The sequence below is a fragment of the Mirounga angustirostris genome, unplaced genomic scaffold, assembly GCF_029215605.1.
Source record: "Mirounga angustirostris isolate CCGP_5_RB_7025 unplaced genomic scaffold, mMirAng1.0.hap1 SCAF_5, whole genome shotgun sequence".
Classification (NCBI taxonomy): Eukaryota; Metazoa; Chordata; class Mammalia; order Carnivora; family Phocidae; genus Mirounga; species Mirounga angustirostris.
The window spans coordinates 114,914,001-114,934,895 of NW_026991713.1; the positions used below are offsets into that span (position 1 = coordinate 114,914,001).

The 20,895-nt window shown below is 36.4% G+C and overlaps 1 protein-coding gene across 8 annotated transcripts in view; it reads left to right on the forward strand.

Moving 5' to 3' along the window:
* The window catches only part of LOC123844151 (protein adenylyltransferase SelO-like), a 39,377-nt gene extending 22,646 nt beyond the window's left edge, over positions 1–16,731 (forward strand). For 2 of the 8 annotated variants that reach the window (XR_008506038.2, XR_008506037.2), the window contains 9 exons: positions 1,459–1,503; positions 1,602–1,683; positions 1,787–1,879; positions 2,906–2,985; positions 3,760–3,803; positions 4,383–4,479; positions 5,999–6,152; positions 9,330–9,409; positions 12,597–12,734. Coding sequence is in view for 2 of the 8 variants with exons in the window: in XM_045874261.3 (XP_045730217.1) it covers positions 1,459–1,503; positions 1,602–1,683; positions 1,787–1,879; positions 2,906–2,985; positions 3,760–3,803; positions 9,330–9,409; positions 12,597–12,719 (547 nt within the window). In the remaining 6 variants the exon portion in view is untranslated. Of the gene's footprint in view, positions 1–1,458; positions 1,504–1,601; positions 1,684–1,786; positions 1,880–2,905; positions 2,986–3,759; positions 3,804–4,382; positions 4,480–5,998; positions 6,153–9,329; positions 9,410–12,596 lie in introns of all 8 variants that reach the window. The other 6 variants (XR_010411677.1, XR_010411678.1, XR_010411679.1 and 3 more) reach the window with 6 other exon arrangements.
* The last annotated feature ends 4,164 nt before the right edge of the window (positions 16,732–20,895 follow it).

Here is a 20,895-nt window from a genome sequence, read left to right on the forward strand (position 1 = left end):
TAGTTACTTGAAATATCTCGCATATGTATACAAATAAGCATGAATAATAATCTAAGTACATTAATAATTACATAGAATGTTAAGATATTTCTTGACATAACCACTGGAATTGAACTCCTTGAGGGCAGGATCACATTTTAATCATTTCTGTGTCTCTAAGGCATTTGCTAGAAGATAAAGCATATATATATATATATTTTTTTGAAGATAGCATATTTAACTTGACTCTCTTCCCCACTCCTCCCCCAAATCTAAAATTGGCCATTTCCAGTACAAGATCCCAAGTGGAAGGCAAAGCGTATAGTAATTTCATTAACCCTAGGTAGCAAAAAGGATTACTACAATAAAGATGAGTTTTATATATGATCTGTGGTTTCCTTAATTAATATAATTCAAAAATATATTGGTAGTATATCATAGTTGAAAATCAAAGCAATATAAAACAATATTCATTAAGCAGTCACTCTTGTCTCCATGAATTTTATATCCCTTTTGCCTTGCAGAGTTCATTTATTCGTTCAACAAATATTTATTGAGGTGCTCAGTATGTGCCAGACACTGTTCTAAGTACTAAGGGGACAGCAGTGAATCAAACAGCATGTTAATTGGGCCCTTGTGGTACTTACTTCTGGTGGGAGAGGCAGTCAAGCAGAATAAATAAGTTATGTAGCTTATTAGAAGGAGATAAATACAATGGAGAAAAATAAAGCAAGGGATAGGGAATAAAGAGAGGGAAGGTCTGCAGTTTTAAAAGGATGGTCAGTACCTCATTCAAGCAAAGGCTTGAAGGAGTCACAGGAGCAAGCCACATGGATGCCTGGGGGAAGAGTGCTCCAGGCGAGGGACCAGCCTGTGCAAAGGCCCCGAGCAGGTGTGTGGGGGGCGTTTAAGGAACAGCAAGGAGGCTCCTGTGGCTGCCTCAGAATGAGCGAGGGGAAAACTTACACGGGATGAGTTCAGTGAGGTAAAGGCAGTGGAGCTTCAGAATGAGTTGAGCTTTTATATGATTTAAAATACATTTAAGAATATTAAGAAATAGAAACTTAATTTGTTTCAAGATGAATTTAAGGTTAAGAATGCTTTGGGGCGCCTGGGTGGCTCAGTTGTTAAGCATCTGCTTTCAGCTCGGGTCATGATCCCGGGGTCCTGGGTTCAAGCCCTGCATTGGGCTCCCTCCTCAGTGCGGAGCCTTCTTCTTCCTCTCCCACTCTCCCTGCTTGTGTTCCCTCTCTCGCTGTGTCTCTCTCTGTCAAATAAATAAATTAAATCTTTAAAAAAAAAAGGTTAAGAATGCTTTAATCTTTATATTTTTATGAAACATATGAATTGAGATTGATAAATATAATTACCATATTTGTATTTCACATGTGAAAAGGTTCACTTTGTTCTTGTAAAATGTGATTCAAGAATGTTAATTTTAAATCAAGTTTAATTGTCTTTCCTTTTTTCTCCCTGTAGAGCTGCTCAGATTCTTGAGGGGTATCCAGTTCTTTATTATACAAGGTTTGTCCTTTTGATTAGGGATATTAAAGCATCCTGGTTGGTTTGAGGACAGTTCTTAAAATAGTGAGAGTTGAACTGAATTGACATTTCTCTTTCAGATTTAGAGACTTGTTCAAAGCCAAACTGGGGTTACTTGGAGAGAGGAAGGGTGATGATGATTTAATTGCATTTCTCTTACATGTGAGTTTGTCATTTTATCTTTTTTTTTTCTGACTAACTTTTGAATTACTAATCAGCATATTCTTGAAGACTTGAGATTGATAAACATAATTATTCTCATTAGCTCATGGAAAAGGCAGAAGCTGATTTTACAATGACATTTCGGCAGCTCAGCGAGATTACCCAAAGCCAGTTAGAGGAGCTCAACATTCCCCAGGTAGTCATTTGTGACATTTGGTTTTCTCTTAATTAAGTTTTCTTTATCAGATGTATTGAGGTATTATTTACATGTCATAAAATTCCACTGACCTTATGTATATAATTCAGTGATTTTTTTATAATTTACAGATTTATGCATTTATCACCACAATTTGATTCTAGAACAGTTCCATCACCCTAAAATAAAGATCCTTTGTGCCCATTTGCAGTTAATCCCTGTTTCCACTCCTAGCCCCAAGCAGCTACTAATTTACCTTGTGTCTCAAGGTTTTCGCTTTCTAGACATTTCTTATAAATGGAATCATACAAAATGTGGTCTTTTGCACTTGGCTTCTTCATTAGCCAAGTTTTGAGGTTCATCCATATTGTTACCTGTATCAGCAGTTCTTTCCTTTTTGTCACTGAGTGGTACTCTACGGTATGGATATACCATCTTTTGCTGATCCATTTACCAGTTGATGGACATTTGGATCATTGCCACTTCTTGGTTATTGTGAATAAATACTGCTCTGAACACTCATGTACAAGTTTTTGTGTGAACATATGTTTTCATTTCTCTTGGACAGATACTAGGAGTGGAATCATGTCTTATTAATTTTTAAATCCTTCCCACCTAACAATTCCCAGAGCAGCGTTGACATTCCATAAATATTTGTTGAATGAATTAATAGATGACTAAATACAATGCAGTTGCAAATTAAGTTTTTAAAAGTAAATTATACATTATTTAAAGGAAGGCTTTTGGATAACAAGTATTCACATGTAATCTCTATAAGGACTTGGTTTATCTTAAATCATGCCATTACATGAATTTCCATGAATTAGAATTTTAGAGTTGAATGTCATATAAAGAAAAGGAAACTATTATTCTTTTTTAGGTCTACTTCTACTTGAAATAGCATGTCTTAAAAAATCTGGATATTACAAGTTATTATTAAAGAACATAATTTAAAGTAACATGAAGTTAAAATAAACAGAACCAATATTAATATAATAAGCGGCCTATTACTGCATTTTCACTTAGCAATTCTGGGCACTGAAGATGATTTCAGAGCACAAGCTTTTTCCTGCCTGGGTGTCCCAGTACCTTTTGAGACTGAAGAGGTAAGGTAATCTAACCACTTCTGAAAAAGCATGTGATGGATTACTTTAGCAGAGGTAACCCATCGAGTCTTCCTTCAACTTTCCATCATTTCCTTTTTACTCCTGGGTACTTTGCACCCGCTGAGGCGTCCATGGCAACACCTCACCCATGGAGACAGCACAGGTCTGTTCACCTCAATTCTGATAATGCTGCTTCCCCAGGTGCCCCGGAGAGCCCATGCCCTGAAGCTCTGGAGGAGAGCTCCTCAGGCTTCTAGACTATTAGTGGTCACATCGTATACATTTGTAAGACGTTACTTTGCTTCATAAATTACAGTGAAGTAGAAGCAACAAACTTGGGAGTAAAGACATTGTAGGTAGTGGTCTCTGAAGGGAGAGACAGGGAGAAATAGTCCTTCCCAGTTTAATTGCCCCTGAGGGCTGTTTATAAAGATGACCATGATTAATCAAGAAAAGAAAAAATGGAATTATTTTTAGAAAACTGTTTAAGATAAAGAAAGGTATCAGACAATTTAGATTTTTTTTAGACAAAACTTTTTTTAATTTGTAAAAATAAAAGGTTTGGGATTAGCTAAAATACCTAAACAAGGTAGTATTTTATATGTTATGTAATCAAACTCAGTATTTTCTGTCTTCCTTTCAGACCACTGATTCAATGTGATTTTTAAATGTTTTTTTCCCCAATATTTGTCTTGTGAAATAATTCCCACCTTTTTGAAAAAAAGATAGGAGAAGACAATGGTTAATCTTGTCCTTTGTTTTATTCTTTGTTAGTAACATGAATGATTCAGATTCTGAAAGAAGAAAAAGAATGACAAGTGAGTAAACCTTTTGATTTTTTCAACTTTAAGGATTATCACATAAAAGCAACATTTTTTTGAAAGCTGGAAGTAATTACTTGAGGTAATTACTCATCTATAAATTACTTGAAGTAATTACTTGAGTAACAACCAAGGGTTGTTTTTTGTTTTTTGGGGTTTTTTTTTGGCTTGTTTTTAACTAGAATAATTCTAGTTAAGTACATTTTAGTTGAAGTGTCATCTGTGAGCTTTTCTAAATGACCTTTAACAGTATAACAGTTTGCATACTGATGTTAAAATAATATTGTCCTATAAGATGGTAGAGAGACAAGGTAGTTTGGGTTATGGTGGCAAGAATGTGAGTTTGCGGATCTGGCAGATGAATCTCATCTTGCTACCTTTTAGCTGCATGATCTGCAAGATACTTAACTCTGAGTTTCAAGGCCCTTAGCTATTATAAAATGGGGATATTTTGCAGCGATGTTGTAATGATGAGCAATAATATATATAAAGTATCCTGTTATCGTGCATGGGCCATACTACACATCCAGTAAGTGATAGCTCTAAAAAGAAATTATCTCTATGTATCAATTTCAGTTTACCATGTGACTTCACACTTGGTTTGGAAAAGAAAAAGATGGAAGTTAGTTCTTTCTACAGTGTGGATTCTAACAAGATCAAAGATGTTCAGACAGTAGGTCCAAGGTCCTTGATTCCTGTTGCCTTACTTAGGACTTGCATAGAGAGCTAATGTGTGTCATCGGGGTGGCCAATTTTGTGTGAATGAAATAAGGATGATGCTAACATTCCATGTTAGGTTAGGGAGTGAGATTGCTTCTTGAACTCAGGACATTATTATAGAAATAAAACCAAGTTTAGGGGTGCCTGGGTGGCTCAGTCTGTGAAGGGGCTGCCTTTGGCTCAGGTCATGATCCAGGGTCCTGGGATGGAGCCCTGCCTCGGACTCCCGGCTCAGTGGGAAGCCTGCTTCTCCCTCTCCCTCTGCTGCTCCCCCTGCTTGTGCTCTCTTGCTCTCTGTCTGTCAAATAAATAAATAGAATCTTTTTAAAAAAACCCAAGTTTAGCTTTTACAGGAAAGTGAGTGATCTCTTCGTTGCCAGCCACTTCTGTCCACTGGTGCAGTCATACAGAATTTATAAGCCAGTTCAGAATGTGGACACTCAGCAGTTAAGAGAAAGAAGAAATTGGGAGACTAACATGTGGTGACAGTCTTTAGTATTTGGATTTGTTTGGTTATGACAGGATGGATGAGGTGGTAAATGAAAGAAATTTAATGAACTCAAGGCTGCAGCTTTCAGTTATTTTAGAGAAATAAGTGCTGAACAATGTGCTCTCAAGGAAAGGAAAAAGATAAATTTCCACAAAGAGCAGTGGTCTGATAAAAGTTCATAATGATAGTGCAGTTATTTTTTTAAAGGTACACTTCCATACATTATTACTATATATTTAATTGATAGGAAAATGCAAATATGTAAGAAATTGCACAAATTCATGTAACAGTGTGTATCAGGGATGTGGAATTGAAGAACTGAACAGGCATGAAGAAATAAAATATCTAAGAAGAGTGTCCAGTGTAGTGAAGTCTGAATCTTCATTTCCCTTCTAGGGTCTTCATTTCTCAGCTCTTGACCTGAGTTTCTTTTCCTTAGAGGGGCAGTATGGTCTGGCCCCCGGAGTTGGACCAGCTGTACCTGAGCTCTGGTTCGGCCATTTATTTCCTAGATGTTATTAAGCAGGTCACTCGATTCCTTCATCCCTCTTTTTCTCTTTCTGGTGTGTATATATACTTTTTTAGTGGCTTTATGGAGGTATAATTTACATCACAAAGTTCATTCATTTTAAGTGTACAGTGATTTTTTAAACTAAATTTAAAAAACTGTGCAATCATGACAGTCCAGTTTTAAAACAATTCTATCCATTTGACTTCGCTTTTGTTTCCTCATCTATAAAATGCATTTACATCATGGATTGTTGCACAAAATCAGGAGATGGTAGTTGGCACATAATAAGTACTCAATAAGTATCAGCTATTACGTTAGTATAGAGTACATTAAATATCTTTGTTGGGAAGACTGGGATGACTATGTTTTTTAGCAACCAAAAGACTAAAAATATATTGCTGTTGTATATTGTTTCAAAACATTAAAAAAAAAATCAATAGTAGATTAGGGGAAGATTTTTTTTTTTTTTAGTAGGCTCTACGCCCAGTGTGGGGGCTCGAACTCACAAGCCTGCGATCAAGAGTTGCATGCTCTACCAACTAAGCCAGCCAGGGGTTCCAGGGGGAAGATTTGCTTTAAAATTTTTTGTAAATGCTCCAAGTTGCGAGCAATGGGAACATCAAAGGTGAGTGTTTTAAAGGTCTTAGAATTAAAAAAAAAACCAAACCTATAAAATTTATAATTTTTAGGCCTCCAAATAACTCTATGATCATAAGCCACCAGAAGGCATTGATCACTTCTCTTCTGTGTCACATTGTGCCCACCCAGCCCAAGATCATAGTAAAATTTTGTTTGAGAAATGCTTTTGATTACTGTCAGTACTGTGCCCTGACAGTGTCCATTGTATCTCCAGCATGATGCGATTGGGTTTATATTGCTGGGGGGAGATATTAAAAAGCTCTAAAACAGCTACCTCTACAATAAAACTAATTTGGTTGTGATTCTGAAAATGCATCAGTGTAATTCTGCTTTCTTTGTGCCTAGTAGTGAATGTGTGGCACATGCTCCGAAGAATCTTTACTTGTCCTCAGAACACAGGTTATTAGAGCTCAAGGCCAACTATGTTGAAATCCTGGGTTTGAGCCTCATTGGAGACACAGCCATATGCCCAGTGATCGTGGAGAACGAATTGGCCCCGACTGGGATCGGCTCAGCCCAAATTTCTCTCTTTTGGAAAAGAAACAAAGAGAATGCTAGTATGATTGCAAGTCAGAGACATTTCCTTTGTGCGCTGAGGACTCTCAGTAGAAATTAAGCAAGATCATTTGGGAATCAAGGTGAAAGTGCTCTCAGTTAAGGTGATAGTATAAATTTAAATTGTGACCTCAAGTAGATATTTCAGAGCTGACCTTTTGTAGATGATAGAATAAAAGAAAAATTTCCTTCTTCATTCTTCCTCCTGGACATTAAAATAGAGAGACAGAGAGAAGGAATAATGGAAGATGCTACATTTGTAATAATTTTTCTCTTAAAGTATTTTAATAACTAACAATGAAAGTAAGATTTATTTTTACTGAGTTAGATAAATGATAAATAGAACTACCATTTTCCAGTTTCATTGCCAGCCTATGAGAGATTAATTGCGTTTAATAATTTGAAGAGTTCAGTGTTTTATGGCCATCGAGTCTGCTGGCTTTCTGATACGTTGATTTTTTCCATTTGTATGGTAGCAATGACGTGCTTTATTTATATTATGATGTGGTCAGTAAAACATAGTCTTAAATCTCTTCCAGCACTAAATTTGCTTATTCAGAAACATATACTTAGCCCCTATTACATGCCCCTTTTTGTACAGTCACACTGTTTAAAGCTGAAACTACAAAGATGAATTTGAGCCCTGCCCATAAGTAGTCAACACTCTAGTGGATCAGGGATTACCACATTACATGGAACTCTGGCAGGGTGTGTGTGTGGACAGAATCCTCACTAACCCACTGCTTAAAATTTTATTGCCAAAAGAAATAACCCACCAACAGAAAACTCCCAACTAGATAAAAATGTACAGAATCCAATAACTCCTCAAACAATCTTATAAACAGATCTATAATTTTCTGATTTTCAAGTAGTTTGTATATTTATAACTTGTTCCAAAGCACTTCTGCTTGTAGCTGAAATTTCTCGTATATTTTAACAGTATTTCATTGCCAGGTATCTAGGCAGTGTTTGTCAAATTTGTCAAACTTTTCATTGGAAGGCTCCGCTCTCCCTCTGCCTACGCTGAGCATTTCCACAATTCCCCTTGCATGTTAGTTTCCTTTTTGTTTAAAGATTGTATTTTCTGTGTATATGTGTCTTGTTTTAAACAAGTACTATATGAATTCTTTAAAATTTGAAAAATGCAAACTTATAGAAAGACTAAAAAAAAAAAAAAATCCCGTTTTCCCAAACACAGTTATTATTTACTTTTTGCATTTACTTCTAGTCTCTCTTTTTCTGTGTGTATTGATTAGGAGAAAAATGTAGTAGTAGTCATACAATGGTATAATTTAGGTCTTTCTTTTTTTTTTTTCTACTAAAAGTAAATAAGGCATTTTCCCTTGCTGCTTCATTCTTTATAATGTAACACTTTTAACGGCTGCATAATATTTCTTTGAAAGGGTATGGAGTGTTTTACTTAACTATTCCCCTACTAAGTATTTAAATTGTTTCTAGTTTTCCTTAATATAAATAATACTTTTTTTTTATGTTTAAATTTGTTTTCATAGACTATGTTCCTACAGAATTACTGGGTCACAGGGCACTTCTTATAACATTAGATTATATGTCATAACTTGGTAGATTGTTAAAACCAAGTTGAAAGGGAATTTGTATGTTTCCTCCATTCAAGTAGCTCAGCAAACTGTTGAGAATCACAAAATGATGATTCCTGGAATTTCTGTTGTGCTAGTGGGGAGAAGCATCCCTCCTTTCCATTCAGTTGATAAATTATTTTGGAAAAGACTCATCTCAACTGAAGACGTAGTTTCTGGAATTTTTCTAAATGTGCCATTATTATAATACCTTTAAAATGACAAAATGTGTGGTTACTATCAAAAATATAAATTTATAAAGAGTTTTGCCTGCATGTAACCTTTCATGTTTGCTCTTGGCAGCATTAACTTTAAGCAGTCCTACTAAGTAGGACCTGAATTCTGAGCTTAAAGATGTTAAAAGCAGCAACTTCTTTCCCCTGCCTCCTCCACTTAGGCTAAAGGGCCTAATTCAGATGCATTCACTACTTTCTCCATGCTTTAGAAAGTGCTTAGTGAACTGAACATGGTGAAAAAACCAAAGTAATGATGAAACACCGAAGAGAAAAACCAAATACAGTATTGCTCATAACGCTTCAAAAAGTGTTTTCTGTACCATAATAGACAGTGTACATTGTTTGTAAACAATAGAAATGGACTGATGCTGATCGTTTCTTCTCATTTGCACCTTCCAGCACAGTTCTTTTTTTTTAATTTAATTTTATTTTGTTACGTTAATCACCATACATTCTAGCACAGTTCTTTTTTTTTTTTTTTTAAGATTTTATTTATTTATTTGACAGAGAGAGACACAGCGAGAGAGGGAACACAAGCAGGGGGAATGGGAGAGGGAGAAACAGGCTTCCCGCGGAGCAGGGAGCCCGATGCAGGGCTCGATCCCAGGACCCTGGGATCATGACCTGAGCCGAAGGCAGACGCTTAATGACTGAGCCACCCAGGTGCCCCTCTAGCACAGTTCTTAAAGCTTATCTAATTTGGGGGATAATTTCATATGGCCTGTATGGACTTAGTAATTTATTGTTCCAAAACATGCTTCCCCCCACCCCCTTAAGCTGTTAATCCTAGGTATGTACTGAAGAACTGGATGGCAGAATCCGCAGTGCGAAAAGCAGAAAGGAATGATTTTTCAGAGGTAAGATGTTTGAGGCTTCTGGCTTTATTTTTATTAACTTTAAATGTATCATATTTTAAGCACACTTATTTTGTTAGTAGACATGCTAAACTAGACCATTGCCAGTACCAGCTTCCCAGAATTCTTGCTGCCTGGTCTCTCTTTTTTTTGTTTTTCAGTGAATCTTTTTTTTTCATAGTTTCTAATTTATTCTTTAATGGATTTAAAATTTTAAAGATTAATTTATATCCCATATCTATATTATTCAGATTTCTGAGGGTCTGATTCTGCTGTTTATTGCTTATGTTTTGGACTTCTGGATTTCAGTCTCTGAGATCCAGTGAAGCCTGATTTAAGGGTGCATCTCTGCAGAGGGAATTAGCTTTTTGCTTCTAGCAGGTGTCCATGGCACTAGCCACGTGGGTCCACTTAAATTAATCCTGACAGCAGTGAAGATGGGATGAACTAAGTCTCCATGCATCTGCCTGGATGAATCCCACATATAATGTTAAGCAAACAAGCAAGTGGCAAAGGCATATAATAAGCACCACTTAAATACAGTGTAACATGTGCAAAATTATACACCACATAGGGATGCATGCATATATAATGAAAGTAACAAAATGAATAAAGATGAGAAACATCATCTTCGGACAGTGGTTACTTTGAGGTAAGGAAGAAATTCATACAGGGCTCTAATCATATTGGAAGTATCTGATTTCTGAAGCTGAGTGGAGGATACACGGGTGTTCATTGTATTGTTTTGCATACCTTCTTGTATGCTTCAAATACTTCATAATCAATTATTTAAAATGCAATGCACATAATATATTTTTTAGAAGAGGACTGGCCTTGGCACTCGTGTTGTCACTGTCCTGCACTGTAGTGGATGTTATCGATGGTGTGGCTCTTTTTCTCTTGCGCTGGTCCCACCTCAGAATCATTCTCACCACGCATGTATGTGGTCACAACCAAGTGATCAGAGCTGGCACAAGAGAGAAACTATTTTTGCTATTTTTTTTTTAAAGATTTAATTTATTTTAAAGATTTTATTTTAGAGAGAGCACCAGAGAGCATGAGTGAGTGGGGGGAGGGGCAGAGGGAGAGGGAGAGAGAGAATCTCAAGCAGACTCCCCACTGAGCGCGGAGCCCCATGTGGGGCTCGATCTCACAACCCTGAGATCATGACCTGAGCCGAAATCAAGAGTGGGACACTTAACTGACTGAGCCACCTAGGCGCCCCCTATTTTTGTTATTTCTAATTTGGGACTTGCATTAACTTTTTATTTCAGTAGTTTCATTAGCCTGACAAACCTAGGTTTTCACTTTAGAAAATAAAACATTTAAATGTAATCTTTTATGGTATTAAAGAAAGACAAAGAGAAGGGAGAGAGCTCAGTATTTGTCTTTAAATCAGCCAAAGCTGGGGAAATGAAGCATTGTTTCATCAGTTGTTTTGTTGGCTTGTTTCTCCTTCCTTTCCTATCTTTTGTTCCTTGTTTTCTTCCCTTCCCCCAAATTATCTTTGAGTAAGGGTGCAGCACCCACCGTGGGTGGGGAGGTGTCTTCCTAGGTTCAAGTGAACATTCAGATTCATAGGACTAGCACAGGCTGCTCTTGGCCCCACTCGACTCAGACAGAGGACAGACTGGCTTACCAGCAGGGCAATATCACGCTCCCTGTTTGCAGGAGTTCTTGTGGTCCAGGATAGCACCCAGCACAGCAGCGAAGCTCGGGTGTGCAGGGACAAGGCCCACACTGGGAAGATGCAGGGGCAGCCCTGGCTTAAAAGCTTCATGTTCCATAGAAACCAGTACCTCTTGTCACAACTCCATAGACGTAGTTTCCAGTGTTCCCACAAGAGACCTGCCTTGTACCGAGTCACCACACTAAAGAAAGCCTAAAGCATTTTGTCAGGTAGTTACAGTTCTCCCATCCAGATGCTATTTGTCGGTCATAAGCAAAGTTATATGGTTTTATATATATATGTATATTGTCATACGACCTTATCAAGTGACTAGGGGAGCAGACCTAGGAAGTTAATTAAGGGTTAAATTCTCATGTAGGGGAGGAAAAAGATTTTTGTTAAACCTCTGTAAGGTAATCCTTTACACACACAACTTATGTTTACCTGCCTGCATCAAACATTTCTTGAGACTGTATGTGAGGTGCTATGAAGAAGTATGTAAAAATGTATTCAGGGAGATTTTTAGCCAACAAGTGAGATTAGATAGGTATAAAACTAACTTTAATAAAAGGATATGTATAAAGCACCTGGGAGAAGTTAAGAGAGGTTCTAAGAGCACCATATTGATTATGATGAGTCTTCCTATTTAAAATATTAGTAATACAGTAATTTGATCTCTGATCTCTTGGTACTTTCTTAGTATAGATAATCATGCACCTTTTTCTATCTGAACCAAGTATTCCTTTATTAACACCCAAGGAAATGACAAAACCACCAAAAAGTATATTTTAATTGAGGTATAGTTGACATATAACATTATATTACTTTAATGTCATGATGAGTCAATATTTGTATATATTGTGAAACTATGACCACAGTAAGTCTAGTTAACACCCATCACCATAGATGGTTACAAAATTTTTTTGTTGTGATGAGTTCTTTTAGGATCTGTTTTCTTAGCAACTTTCAAATATGCTATACAGTATTATTAACTAGAGTCACCATGCTGTACATTACATTCCCATGACTTATTTTATAACTGGGTGGAAATATACATTTTGATCCTAGAATTATTGTTGAAAGAGGTGTGTTCTTTGATGCCTCAGTCTATTACCAAGGCTCAAATTGCAAATGAGGAAGCAGCATGAGTTGGAATCCATGCCCTTGATTTGGAAAGATGGCAAACCACTGACATTCTTTTATTTTTGTAAATATTTTAGAAAATTATAATTCTCTTAATGCTGTAAAAGAACTTCAAAATTATTGGGACGTATATATATAGTCTTTGTGACAGGGTATGTATTTGCTCTCCTGTTTTAGCACAAAACTAGTACTTAAAGGAACTTTCTGTGGAATGATAGAAATTTTAAGTAACAACTATAGTTGAAATTTTAATAAAACATAAAATGTTTAAATATTTTTAAAGAAATATAAATTTAACCTTGTCATTCTGGGAATTTAGAACATTGATAAGGGTCCCAAGAAGGAAATCTGTATCCATGTGCTTCAATTGTTTGGCAGGTCTGTCTTCTCCAGCACGTTCTTCAGCATCCTTTCCAGAAGCATTCTGCAGCTGAGAAAGCAGGCTACTCCTCACCTACTCCTTCTTGGGCTAAAGACCTCAGAGTTAGCTGCTCATCTTAATTTAGGGTAAATAAATTAAGGAATACTTCTGTCATTGAATTCGACAGAGAATGATCTATTTGATAAATTCTTAATGACTACATTCTGATGACAACCCCACATTTCATAAAAAGGATTATGTTTGCAAATATTTTTTAATCAAATAAACTGGACCTATTCTTTGGAACAACTTTGTGATCATTTTCGTTCTAATGAATAACTTTAGTGGAATAATAAAATATGTTTGGCAAGCTGTGTGAGTTATTCTCAATAACTGAAAAATCTTATGACAATCTTTTAATGAACTTGTAAGTATTCATCTATGACATGCTATGTATCCAGTGCTGTGGGGCACATCGGATAAGTATGTAGTTTAACCATACTCCTAGAGCTTTTTTGTCTATTATAGTGGTTTTCAAACATTAACCAAAGTAAAGAGAATAGTATAATGAACCTGATTTACCAGCCAGCTTCTTAATTATCAATGTGTGATCAGTGTTATTTCATCTACATCCCTACACATTTCCCCTCATTTCTAGTTATTGTTTTAATTGAGGTATAATTTCTATATCCCCACATAAGTTCCCAGATGTGTTTCATTTAGTTTACAAATATTTCTGTATGTATCTCCAAACATTAATGACTGAAAACACATGCCAAACCGTATCACCTTAAGACAACTGAACAACTCCCTAATTCATCAAATCAAATGACTAGTTTTTGGATTTCCTATTGTTTTATAAGTTACTATCATCAGTATTATTATTTTATAGTTACTTATTTGAATTGGGATCCAAGTAAGGACTATACATTCAAATTAGATGACAACATTTCTTGAGTTTCCTTTGTTATTTTTGGATACAACCACCTGCATCTTCTTTTTCCTTGCAATTTTTTGTTTTGGTTAAAGAAAGCAGGTTACTTATCCCATAGTGTGTCCCAGAGTCTGCATTTTGCTGGTTGCATCTCTGCGTTATTGTTTAACATGTTGCTCTGTTGGCTGTATTTCTATAAACCTTCAATTTATCGGAGGAAGTACTTGCCATCAGAAGGCAAGTGTGTGCACTTCCACCAACAAGTACATATTGGCTGTCTCTTTTTGTGATATCAGCAGCCCCTGACAGTCATCTCCTTGACCCACTGATTCAATAAGGTTGTAAAATGATAATCTAATCCTAGCATTCATTTGTTAGCTGTAATCCTTCTATAAAGGAAAACTTTCTATCATTAATTATTGGTTATCCTGAGATACAGAAAGGCAAAGGATTGGTTCCCAAGCATGCTCCAAAGACAGCCAGTAGGCTTGTTTATTTGTTTTAGTATCATTATGAACTCTTGAATTTAAGCACATTTTATGTTTTAGACTATTGCAGTTATTATCCTAGCCTATGTACAAATTGTCCCATGTATGGCCAGTGAGGTTTTATTCATGATGGCTCCTCGTGTACATGATCCTAGAAATTTTTTTTTTTTTTTTAGATTTTTATTTATTTATTTGAGAGAGAGAGAGCACAGAGGAAGAGTGAGAGGGAGAAGCAGACTCCCCACTGAGCAGGGAGCCCGATGTGGGGCTGGTAATCCCAGGACCCTGAGATCATGACCTGAGCTGAAGGCAGCTGCTTAACTGACTGAGCCACCCAGGTGCCCCTAATTTATTATTTTAATATCAATTTTTGTTATTCATGTAGCAGATAATTTTTGTTTTTCATATGGTAAATAGTGTTTCTTTTCTATCATCAGTACTTTCTTCTTTGGTGGTGTCTTTTTAAACAGGTTTTTAATTTTCATATATTTGAATTTGGCAATTTCAAAAAGCACTTTTGGATTTTATATGTGGTTTGTATTGTTTAAATTTTATAAAAAGTATTTCCTCATATTTTCTTCTAGTATTTTTAGAATGTGTACTTTTTAATCCCTTTGAGATTTGTTGATTTTTTTTTGCCACATTGGCAGATAATGTCCCTATACTATTTGTCAAATAGTTTATCCTTTTCATACATGTTTGAAATACTTTTATTATATATTAAGTTCTCATATCTTTGAGGTCACTGCTAGACTTTTTTTTTTCAACTCTTCTAGCAATGCAACTCTTATTTTGATTGTATAGTATCAACAGTATAGTATATTTTGTTATTCTGCTATCATTAATCCTTTTTATTATTTTTTAAAATTTTTAAAAAGATTTTATTTATTTGAGAGAGGGCGTGAGAGAGAGAGCACAAGCGGGGGAGGGGCGAGGGAGAAGCTGACTCCCCACTGAGCAGGGAGCCCCCCACCTGGGGCTCGATCCCTGGACCCTTAGATCATGACCTGAGCCGAAGGCAGGCGTTTAACCAGATGAGCCACTCCTGGGTGGCACCCCACAAAGAAAACATTTTAGAAAGTAATGATAGGGGCGCCTGGGTGGCTCAGTCGGTTGAGCGTCTGACTCTTGATTTTGGCTCAGGTCATGATCTCTGGGTTGTGAAATGGGGCTCTACACTGGGTGTGGAGCCTGCTTAAGATTCTCTCTCTCTCTCCCTCTGTCCCTCCACACCACTTGTGCGTGCACATGGTTTCTTTCTCTGTAAATAAAATAAAAAATATTTTCTTTGTTATTTAATTATTTTAGATGAATTTTTATGTGTTTCAACTTTCAGAAAAAAATCTTGCTGGGATTTTGATTGGGGTTTATATTAAATTTAGAGTGAGGGATGCTTGGGTGGCTCAGTCAGTTAAGCATCTGCTTCGATTCAGGTCATGATCCTGGGGTCCTGGGATTGAGTCCCACATCTGGCTCCTTGCTCACAGGGAGCCTGCTTCTCCCTCTGCCTGCCGCTCCCCCTGCTTGTATTCTCTCTCTCTCTCTCTGGCAAATAAATGAAATCTTAAAAAAATTTTATAGAGTGACTTGGAAAGAACTGACATCTTTACAACATTGAGTTTTCCCATCCAGGAACATACTATAGGCATTCTTCATTTTGCATGGTACTGCAGGACTGTAAAAATGGCCATGCAAACTAAAACCATGCAAAATGATCTTAATAATCAATGGGAAAAATTATGATTGTTTTGTGATCTTCAAAAATTTTGGTCAAAACCTTAAAAACTTTTTCACTGTTCACCATGGGTATATAGGGAAATAAAATAGTAAAACTAGTATTTAGTGCATTGTAATTTAAAACATTAGAAACATTGAGAAAGTGTTTTCTTTCTTCCTAAAAAATTTATCAAGAGTGGCTTGAACAGTGCTTGCCTTCTTTCTTGTCATATACTTCATAATACAGAGCTAGGATCTTTTCTACATCTTAGTGAGTTGCCACTATTTTTTCTATAACTCCATTTATGTTCAATTTGAATTTCACTTTCAGTATTATCATTTTTCATTTATGTATTGCAGTTTCATCTTTATTGCCAATTTCCCTCTTTCAATGATCTTTTAAAAAAAAATTTTTTTTTAAAGATTTTATTTATTTTTTTGACAGAGAGAGACACAGTGAGAGAGGGAACACAAGCAGGGGGAGTGGGAGAGGGAGAACAGGCTTCCCACTGAGTAGGGAGCCCGATGTGCGGGGCTTGATGCCACGACCCTGGGATCATGACCTGAGCCGAAGGCAGACACTTAATGACTGAGCCACCCAGCCGCCCCTCAATGATCATTTTTATAAAATGTCATGTGGGTTTACCACTGGGAGACAAGGAGCCAGTGCAACTACACACTTTGCTGTCTGTGCATAAACTGAATAACAAGTATACAGTGATCAATCACTAACACACTTTGAAAGACGTGATGTGATTGGTCACTGCCCACAATATTCATCTGTTTCTTATGTAGTGATTTCTGGACTGTAATGCTAACAGTGAAGTTTGTACTTTACCCAATTGTTCCCAGTTATAATACCATGGTAGCAAATGTTGGGGAACTAGTGTTATTTAACTAAATTGTGGTAATTGGAACTTGTGCATGTTGGAACTATGCAAAGTAAGGGCTATCTGTATCTGTTTCCTAACATTTTCTTTTATGTCCTGTAATAAAAATTTATATTTTTCTCCATATAGGCTTTGAAGATTTCTTTTTTAAAAACATTTCTTTTTTTAAAGATTGTATTTATTTATTTAAGACACAGAGAGAGAGAGAGCCTGATGGGGGATCATGACCTGAGCTGAAGGCAGCCACTTTCACTGACCGAGCCACCTAGGTGCCTCCAGCTTTGAAGATTTCTTATATCAGTTCTTAGATATATTGTAGTTTTGTTGTTATTGTGGATGAGATCACTTTTGTACTACCTTTTCTAAATGGGTTCACTGGTACATAGGATAGTTTTTGGTTTCTATGGTTCATCTTAGCCTTGTTGTTGAACTTAACTAGATATTCACATCACCAGAGAATTGAAAATTCTTTTTCTTCAGCTGCAAATAACTGGAAGTTGACTAACACTGTCTTAACCGCATAGAGGTTTGTTTGAGTCACACAAAGGGAAGTGTATGACCAAGCATTCTAGGGCTGGTGCAACAGCTCAGCAATGCCCCGAGGGGCCCAAGACTTTCCTTTCCATTCCCCCATCTCCTTATGGCATTGAGTTGGTCCTCTGCTTGTTGCCTCATGGTCAGTAAATAACTGATGACCTCCAAGCTTTGATCCTCAGTCCAGTCAGGGTGGAGGAAGGGAACGGGGAAACAAAAATCCTTCCTAGAAATCCCCAACAGTCTTTTACTTACATCTCTTTTCTATTTTTGGATTTCACTGGCAAGGACTGGGTCACTGACCGTTTATGGCTGCAAAGTGAGTCTAGGAAACTATTTTTAGCCAGGTATGTTGCCATTCCCACTAGATCTTCTGTTAATTAAGAAGAAAGGGAAATGAGATACTAGGTAAATGAAAACTCTTTTCATATCTTTCATATCTTCCTGTGATTATGAGACTACAGGTTTTCTGAATCCTCTTGCATCCAATTTGGTAATTCATATATTTCTTAAAAAATTAATTCATCAAGATGCTTAATTTTGTTGACACATATTATATGTGCTATTTATTGTCTTATAATATTTAATTTCTTCCATATCTGTAATTTTGTCCCTGTACTTGTTTCTAAACTTCTTAATATATGTTCTCAATCTTTTATCCTTGATTAAATTTGCTAAACCTTAGTCTTTTATGTTGGCCTTTTCAGGTCATCTGTTTGCTTTTTTTTTAGTCTTCTGTTTAATTTTTATTTTTCTCTTTATAAGTGAAATCTTTCTAATTTCTTCAGGTTTTTTTTTTTTTATTCTTTTGACTTTCCTGGTTTAGTACACTCTTAGTTCATTTATTTTTAATCTTGTTTTCTAATACATGAAATTAAGACTATAAAATTTCTAGTGAGTACTGCTTTGGCTATTCTCAATGTTATTAGTTTCTAAGTAATCTGCATTTTAAAAAATTTATTCATTTGAGAGAGAGAGCAAGAGCATGAGCTGGAGGAGGGTCAGAGGGAGAGGTAGAAGCAGACTCCCCACTGAGCAGGGAGCCTGATGTGAGGCTCAATCCCAGGACCCCAGGATCATGACCTGAGCTGAAGACAGATGCGTAACCACTGAGCCACCCAGGCGCCTCATTAATCTGCATTTTTCATATTGACTTTATTTTTAACCTAAGAGTTCCATAGAAGTTGCTTTAACTTTCCAAGTGGGTTGGCTTTTTTGTTTTGGCTATTCTTTTGTAGTTATTTGTTTTATTTCACTTTGTGGCCAGAGACTATAACATACATTATACCAATCTGGGGGAATTTGATTTTTTGTGTGTGTGTCCTAATACATAGAAAAGTATAATTGTTTCATGCATATTTGGTAATAATGTATATTCTCTAAGTTAATGTAAATACTATGTATTTTATTGGATCAAGTTTTTCAATTGTGCCACTCATTCTTACTTATTTTCGATCTGTTTTAGTTAGAATTTTTGAGAGAGATGTTTTACAAGTCTGAGAGTTATGAGCTCCAAGGAGATCCAGTCAGGTAACATTCCCACACTTTTGTGAGTTTTATTTCCAGGAGTTATACCAGGTTCTCACAGTGGCAATCTAAGAAAAATGCCCTCATGTTTCCAGCAGAGAAAAGGGAAAGTAGCTCATTTTGAAATATGCCAGAGCATTCCAGTCTTCTTAACAAGACCTGCCTGCAGGAAAAAATATTTTACCAAAGCCTAACCTAGTGAGATTTTATCACAGCTTAACTGACCAGGGGAAAGTGGAATACCAAATCCAGCCTCCTCTAGCCTTCCATGTGGGGGAAGGGAAATACTTGGCTCTAACCCTCTGTAGCCATCTTGTCCCACCTAAGAGTGAAGAAAACTGAGAAGCACTTGGGAAGTGCATAGACCAGTGCCCAGTGTCATAGGCTAACTAAAAGACTGAGACCTAATCATAGGACTATAGAACACTTCCCCTTCCCCATACCTTACCATCATATTACAAAAGGCATATTAACCACAATGCCTTTTATCCAACACATCACGTCCAGCTTTCACAAAGAAATCACAAGCCATACTAAAAGGCAAAAAGCAGTCTGAAAAGACAAGGCAAGCATCAGAGCCACAGTCAGATATGGCAGGAATGTTGGAATTCTCAGACCAGTATTTAAAAATAACCAGGGTTAATATGCAAGGGCTCTAATTGAAAAAGTAGACAACATGCAAAAATAGATGGATAATGTAAGCAGAGAGATGGAAAATGTAAGAAAGAATAAAAAAAAATGCTAGGGATCAAAACCATTCTTACATAAATGAAGGTGCCTTTGATGGTGTCATTAGTAGACTAGACACAGCTTAAGAAAAAATGTCTGAGCTTGAGGATATGTTAATAGAAACTTCTAAAACTGAAAAGCAAAGAGAAAAAAAGACTGAAAACAAAACAAAACAGAATATCCAAGAACTATGGGACAACTGCAAAAGATATATTATACACATACTAGGAAGAAAGGAAGAGAGGTAATGACTGAGAATTTTCCCAAATTAATGCCAGACACCAAACCACAGATCCAGGGAGCTCAGAGAATACCAAGTAGGATAAACACCCCCCAAACATCACCACCAGTATTTAAGCATATCATATTCAAAATCTAGAAAATCAAAGATAAATAAGAAATCCCAGAAGTTGCCAGAAGAATAAAACATCTTATAAATGGAGGAAAAAAGGTAAGAATTACATTTGACTTCACAGAAACCATGCAAGCAAGAAGAGAATGGAGTGAAATATTTAAAGTGTTGAGAAAAAAAAACCCTGCCAAACTAGAATTCTGTATCCTACAAAATTATCCTTCAAAAGTGAAGGACAAAAGACAAAAGAGAAAAAGAGAGAGAGAGAAAAGAAATTTGTTGCCAGCAGACCTTCAAGAAATGCTTAAAGAAATTCTTCAGGGAGAAGGAAAATGATATTGGTCAGAAACTCAGACCTACATAAAGAAAGAAAGAGCATTAGAGAAGGAATAAGTGAAGATAAAAGGAAGTTTTATTTTTCTTAATCTTAATGTAATAGATAACAGTTTGTTAAAAACAACACTAGCAACAATATATTAGAGGATTATGGCTTATGTGTAAGTGAAATCAAGGACAGTAATGATATGAGAAACAGGAGGGGGGAATAAAAAATATTTTGTTATAGTACTTGCACTGCCATGAAGCATTGCAGTGTTACTTGAAAATGAACTTGGATTACTTGTAAATACATACTGCAAACTCAAGAGCAACCACTAACAAAGTAAAAATAAAAAGTATAATTGATGTGCTAAAAAAGGAGAGAAAATGGAATCATATAAATGCTCAGTTAAAACCACAAATCGGGGGCGCCTGGGTGGCTCAGTTGGTTAAGTGTCTGCCTTTGGCTCAGTTCATGATTCTAGGGTCCTGGATCGAGTCCCACATCAGGCTCCCTGCTAAGTGGAGAGCCTGCTTCTCCCTCTCCCTCTGCTGCTCCCCCTGCTTGTATGTGCTCTCTCTGTCTCTGTCTCCCTCTCTGTCAAATAAATAAATAAAATCTTTAAAAAAATAAAACCACAAATGGTAGAAAAAGAGTGGAAGACAAAAGGAGAAACAAAGAACAAGGGCAATGAGTAGAAAACAGTAACAAATATGGTAGATAATTATCCACCTACATGGGTAATTGATTTAAACATCAGTTGTCTAAATGCAGCAATTAAAAGACAGATTGTCAGAGTGCTAGTCAAAAAGCAAGACCCAACTACA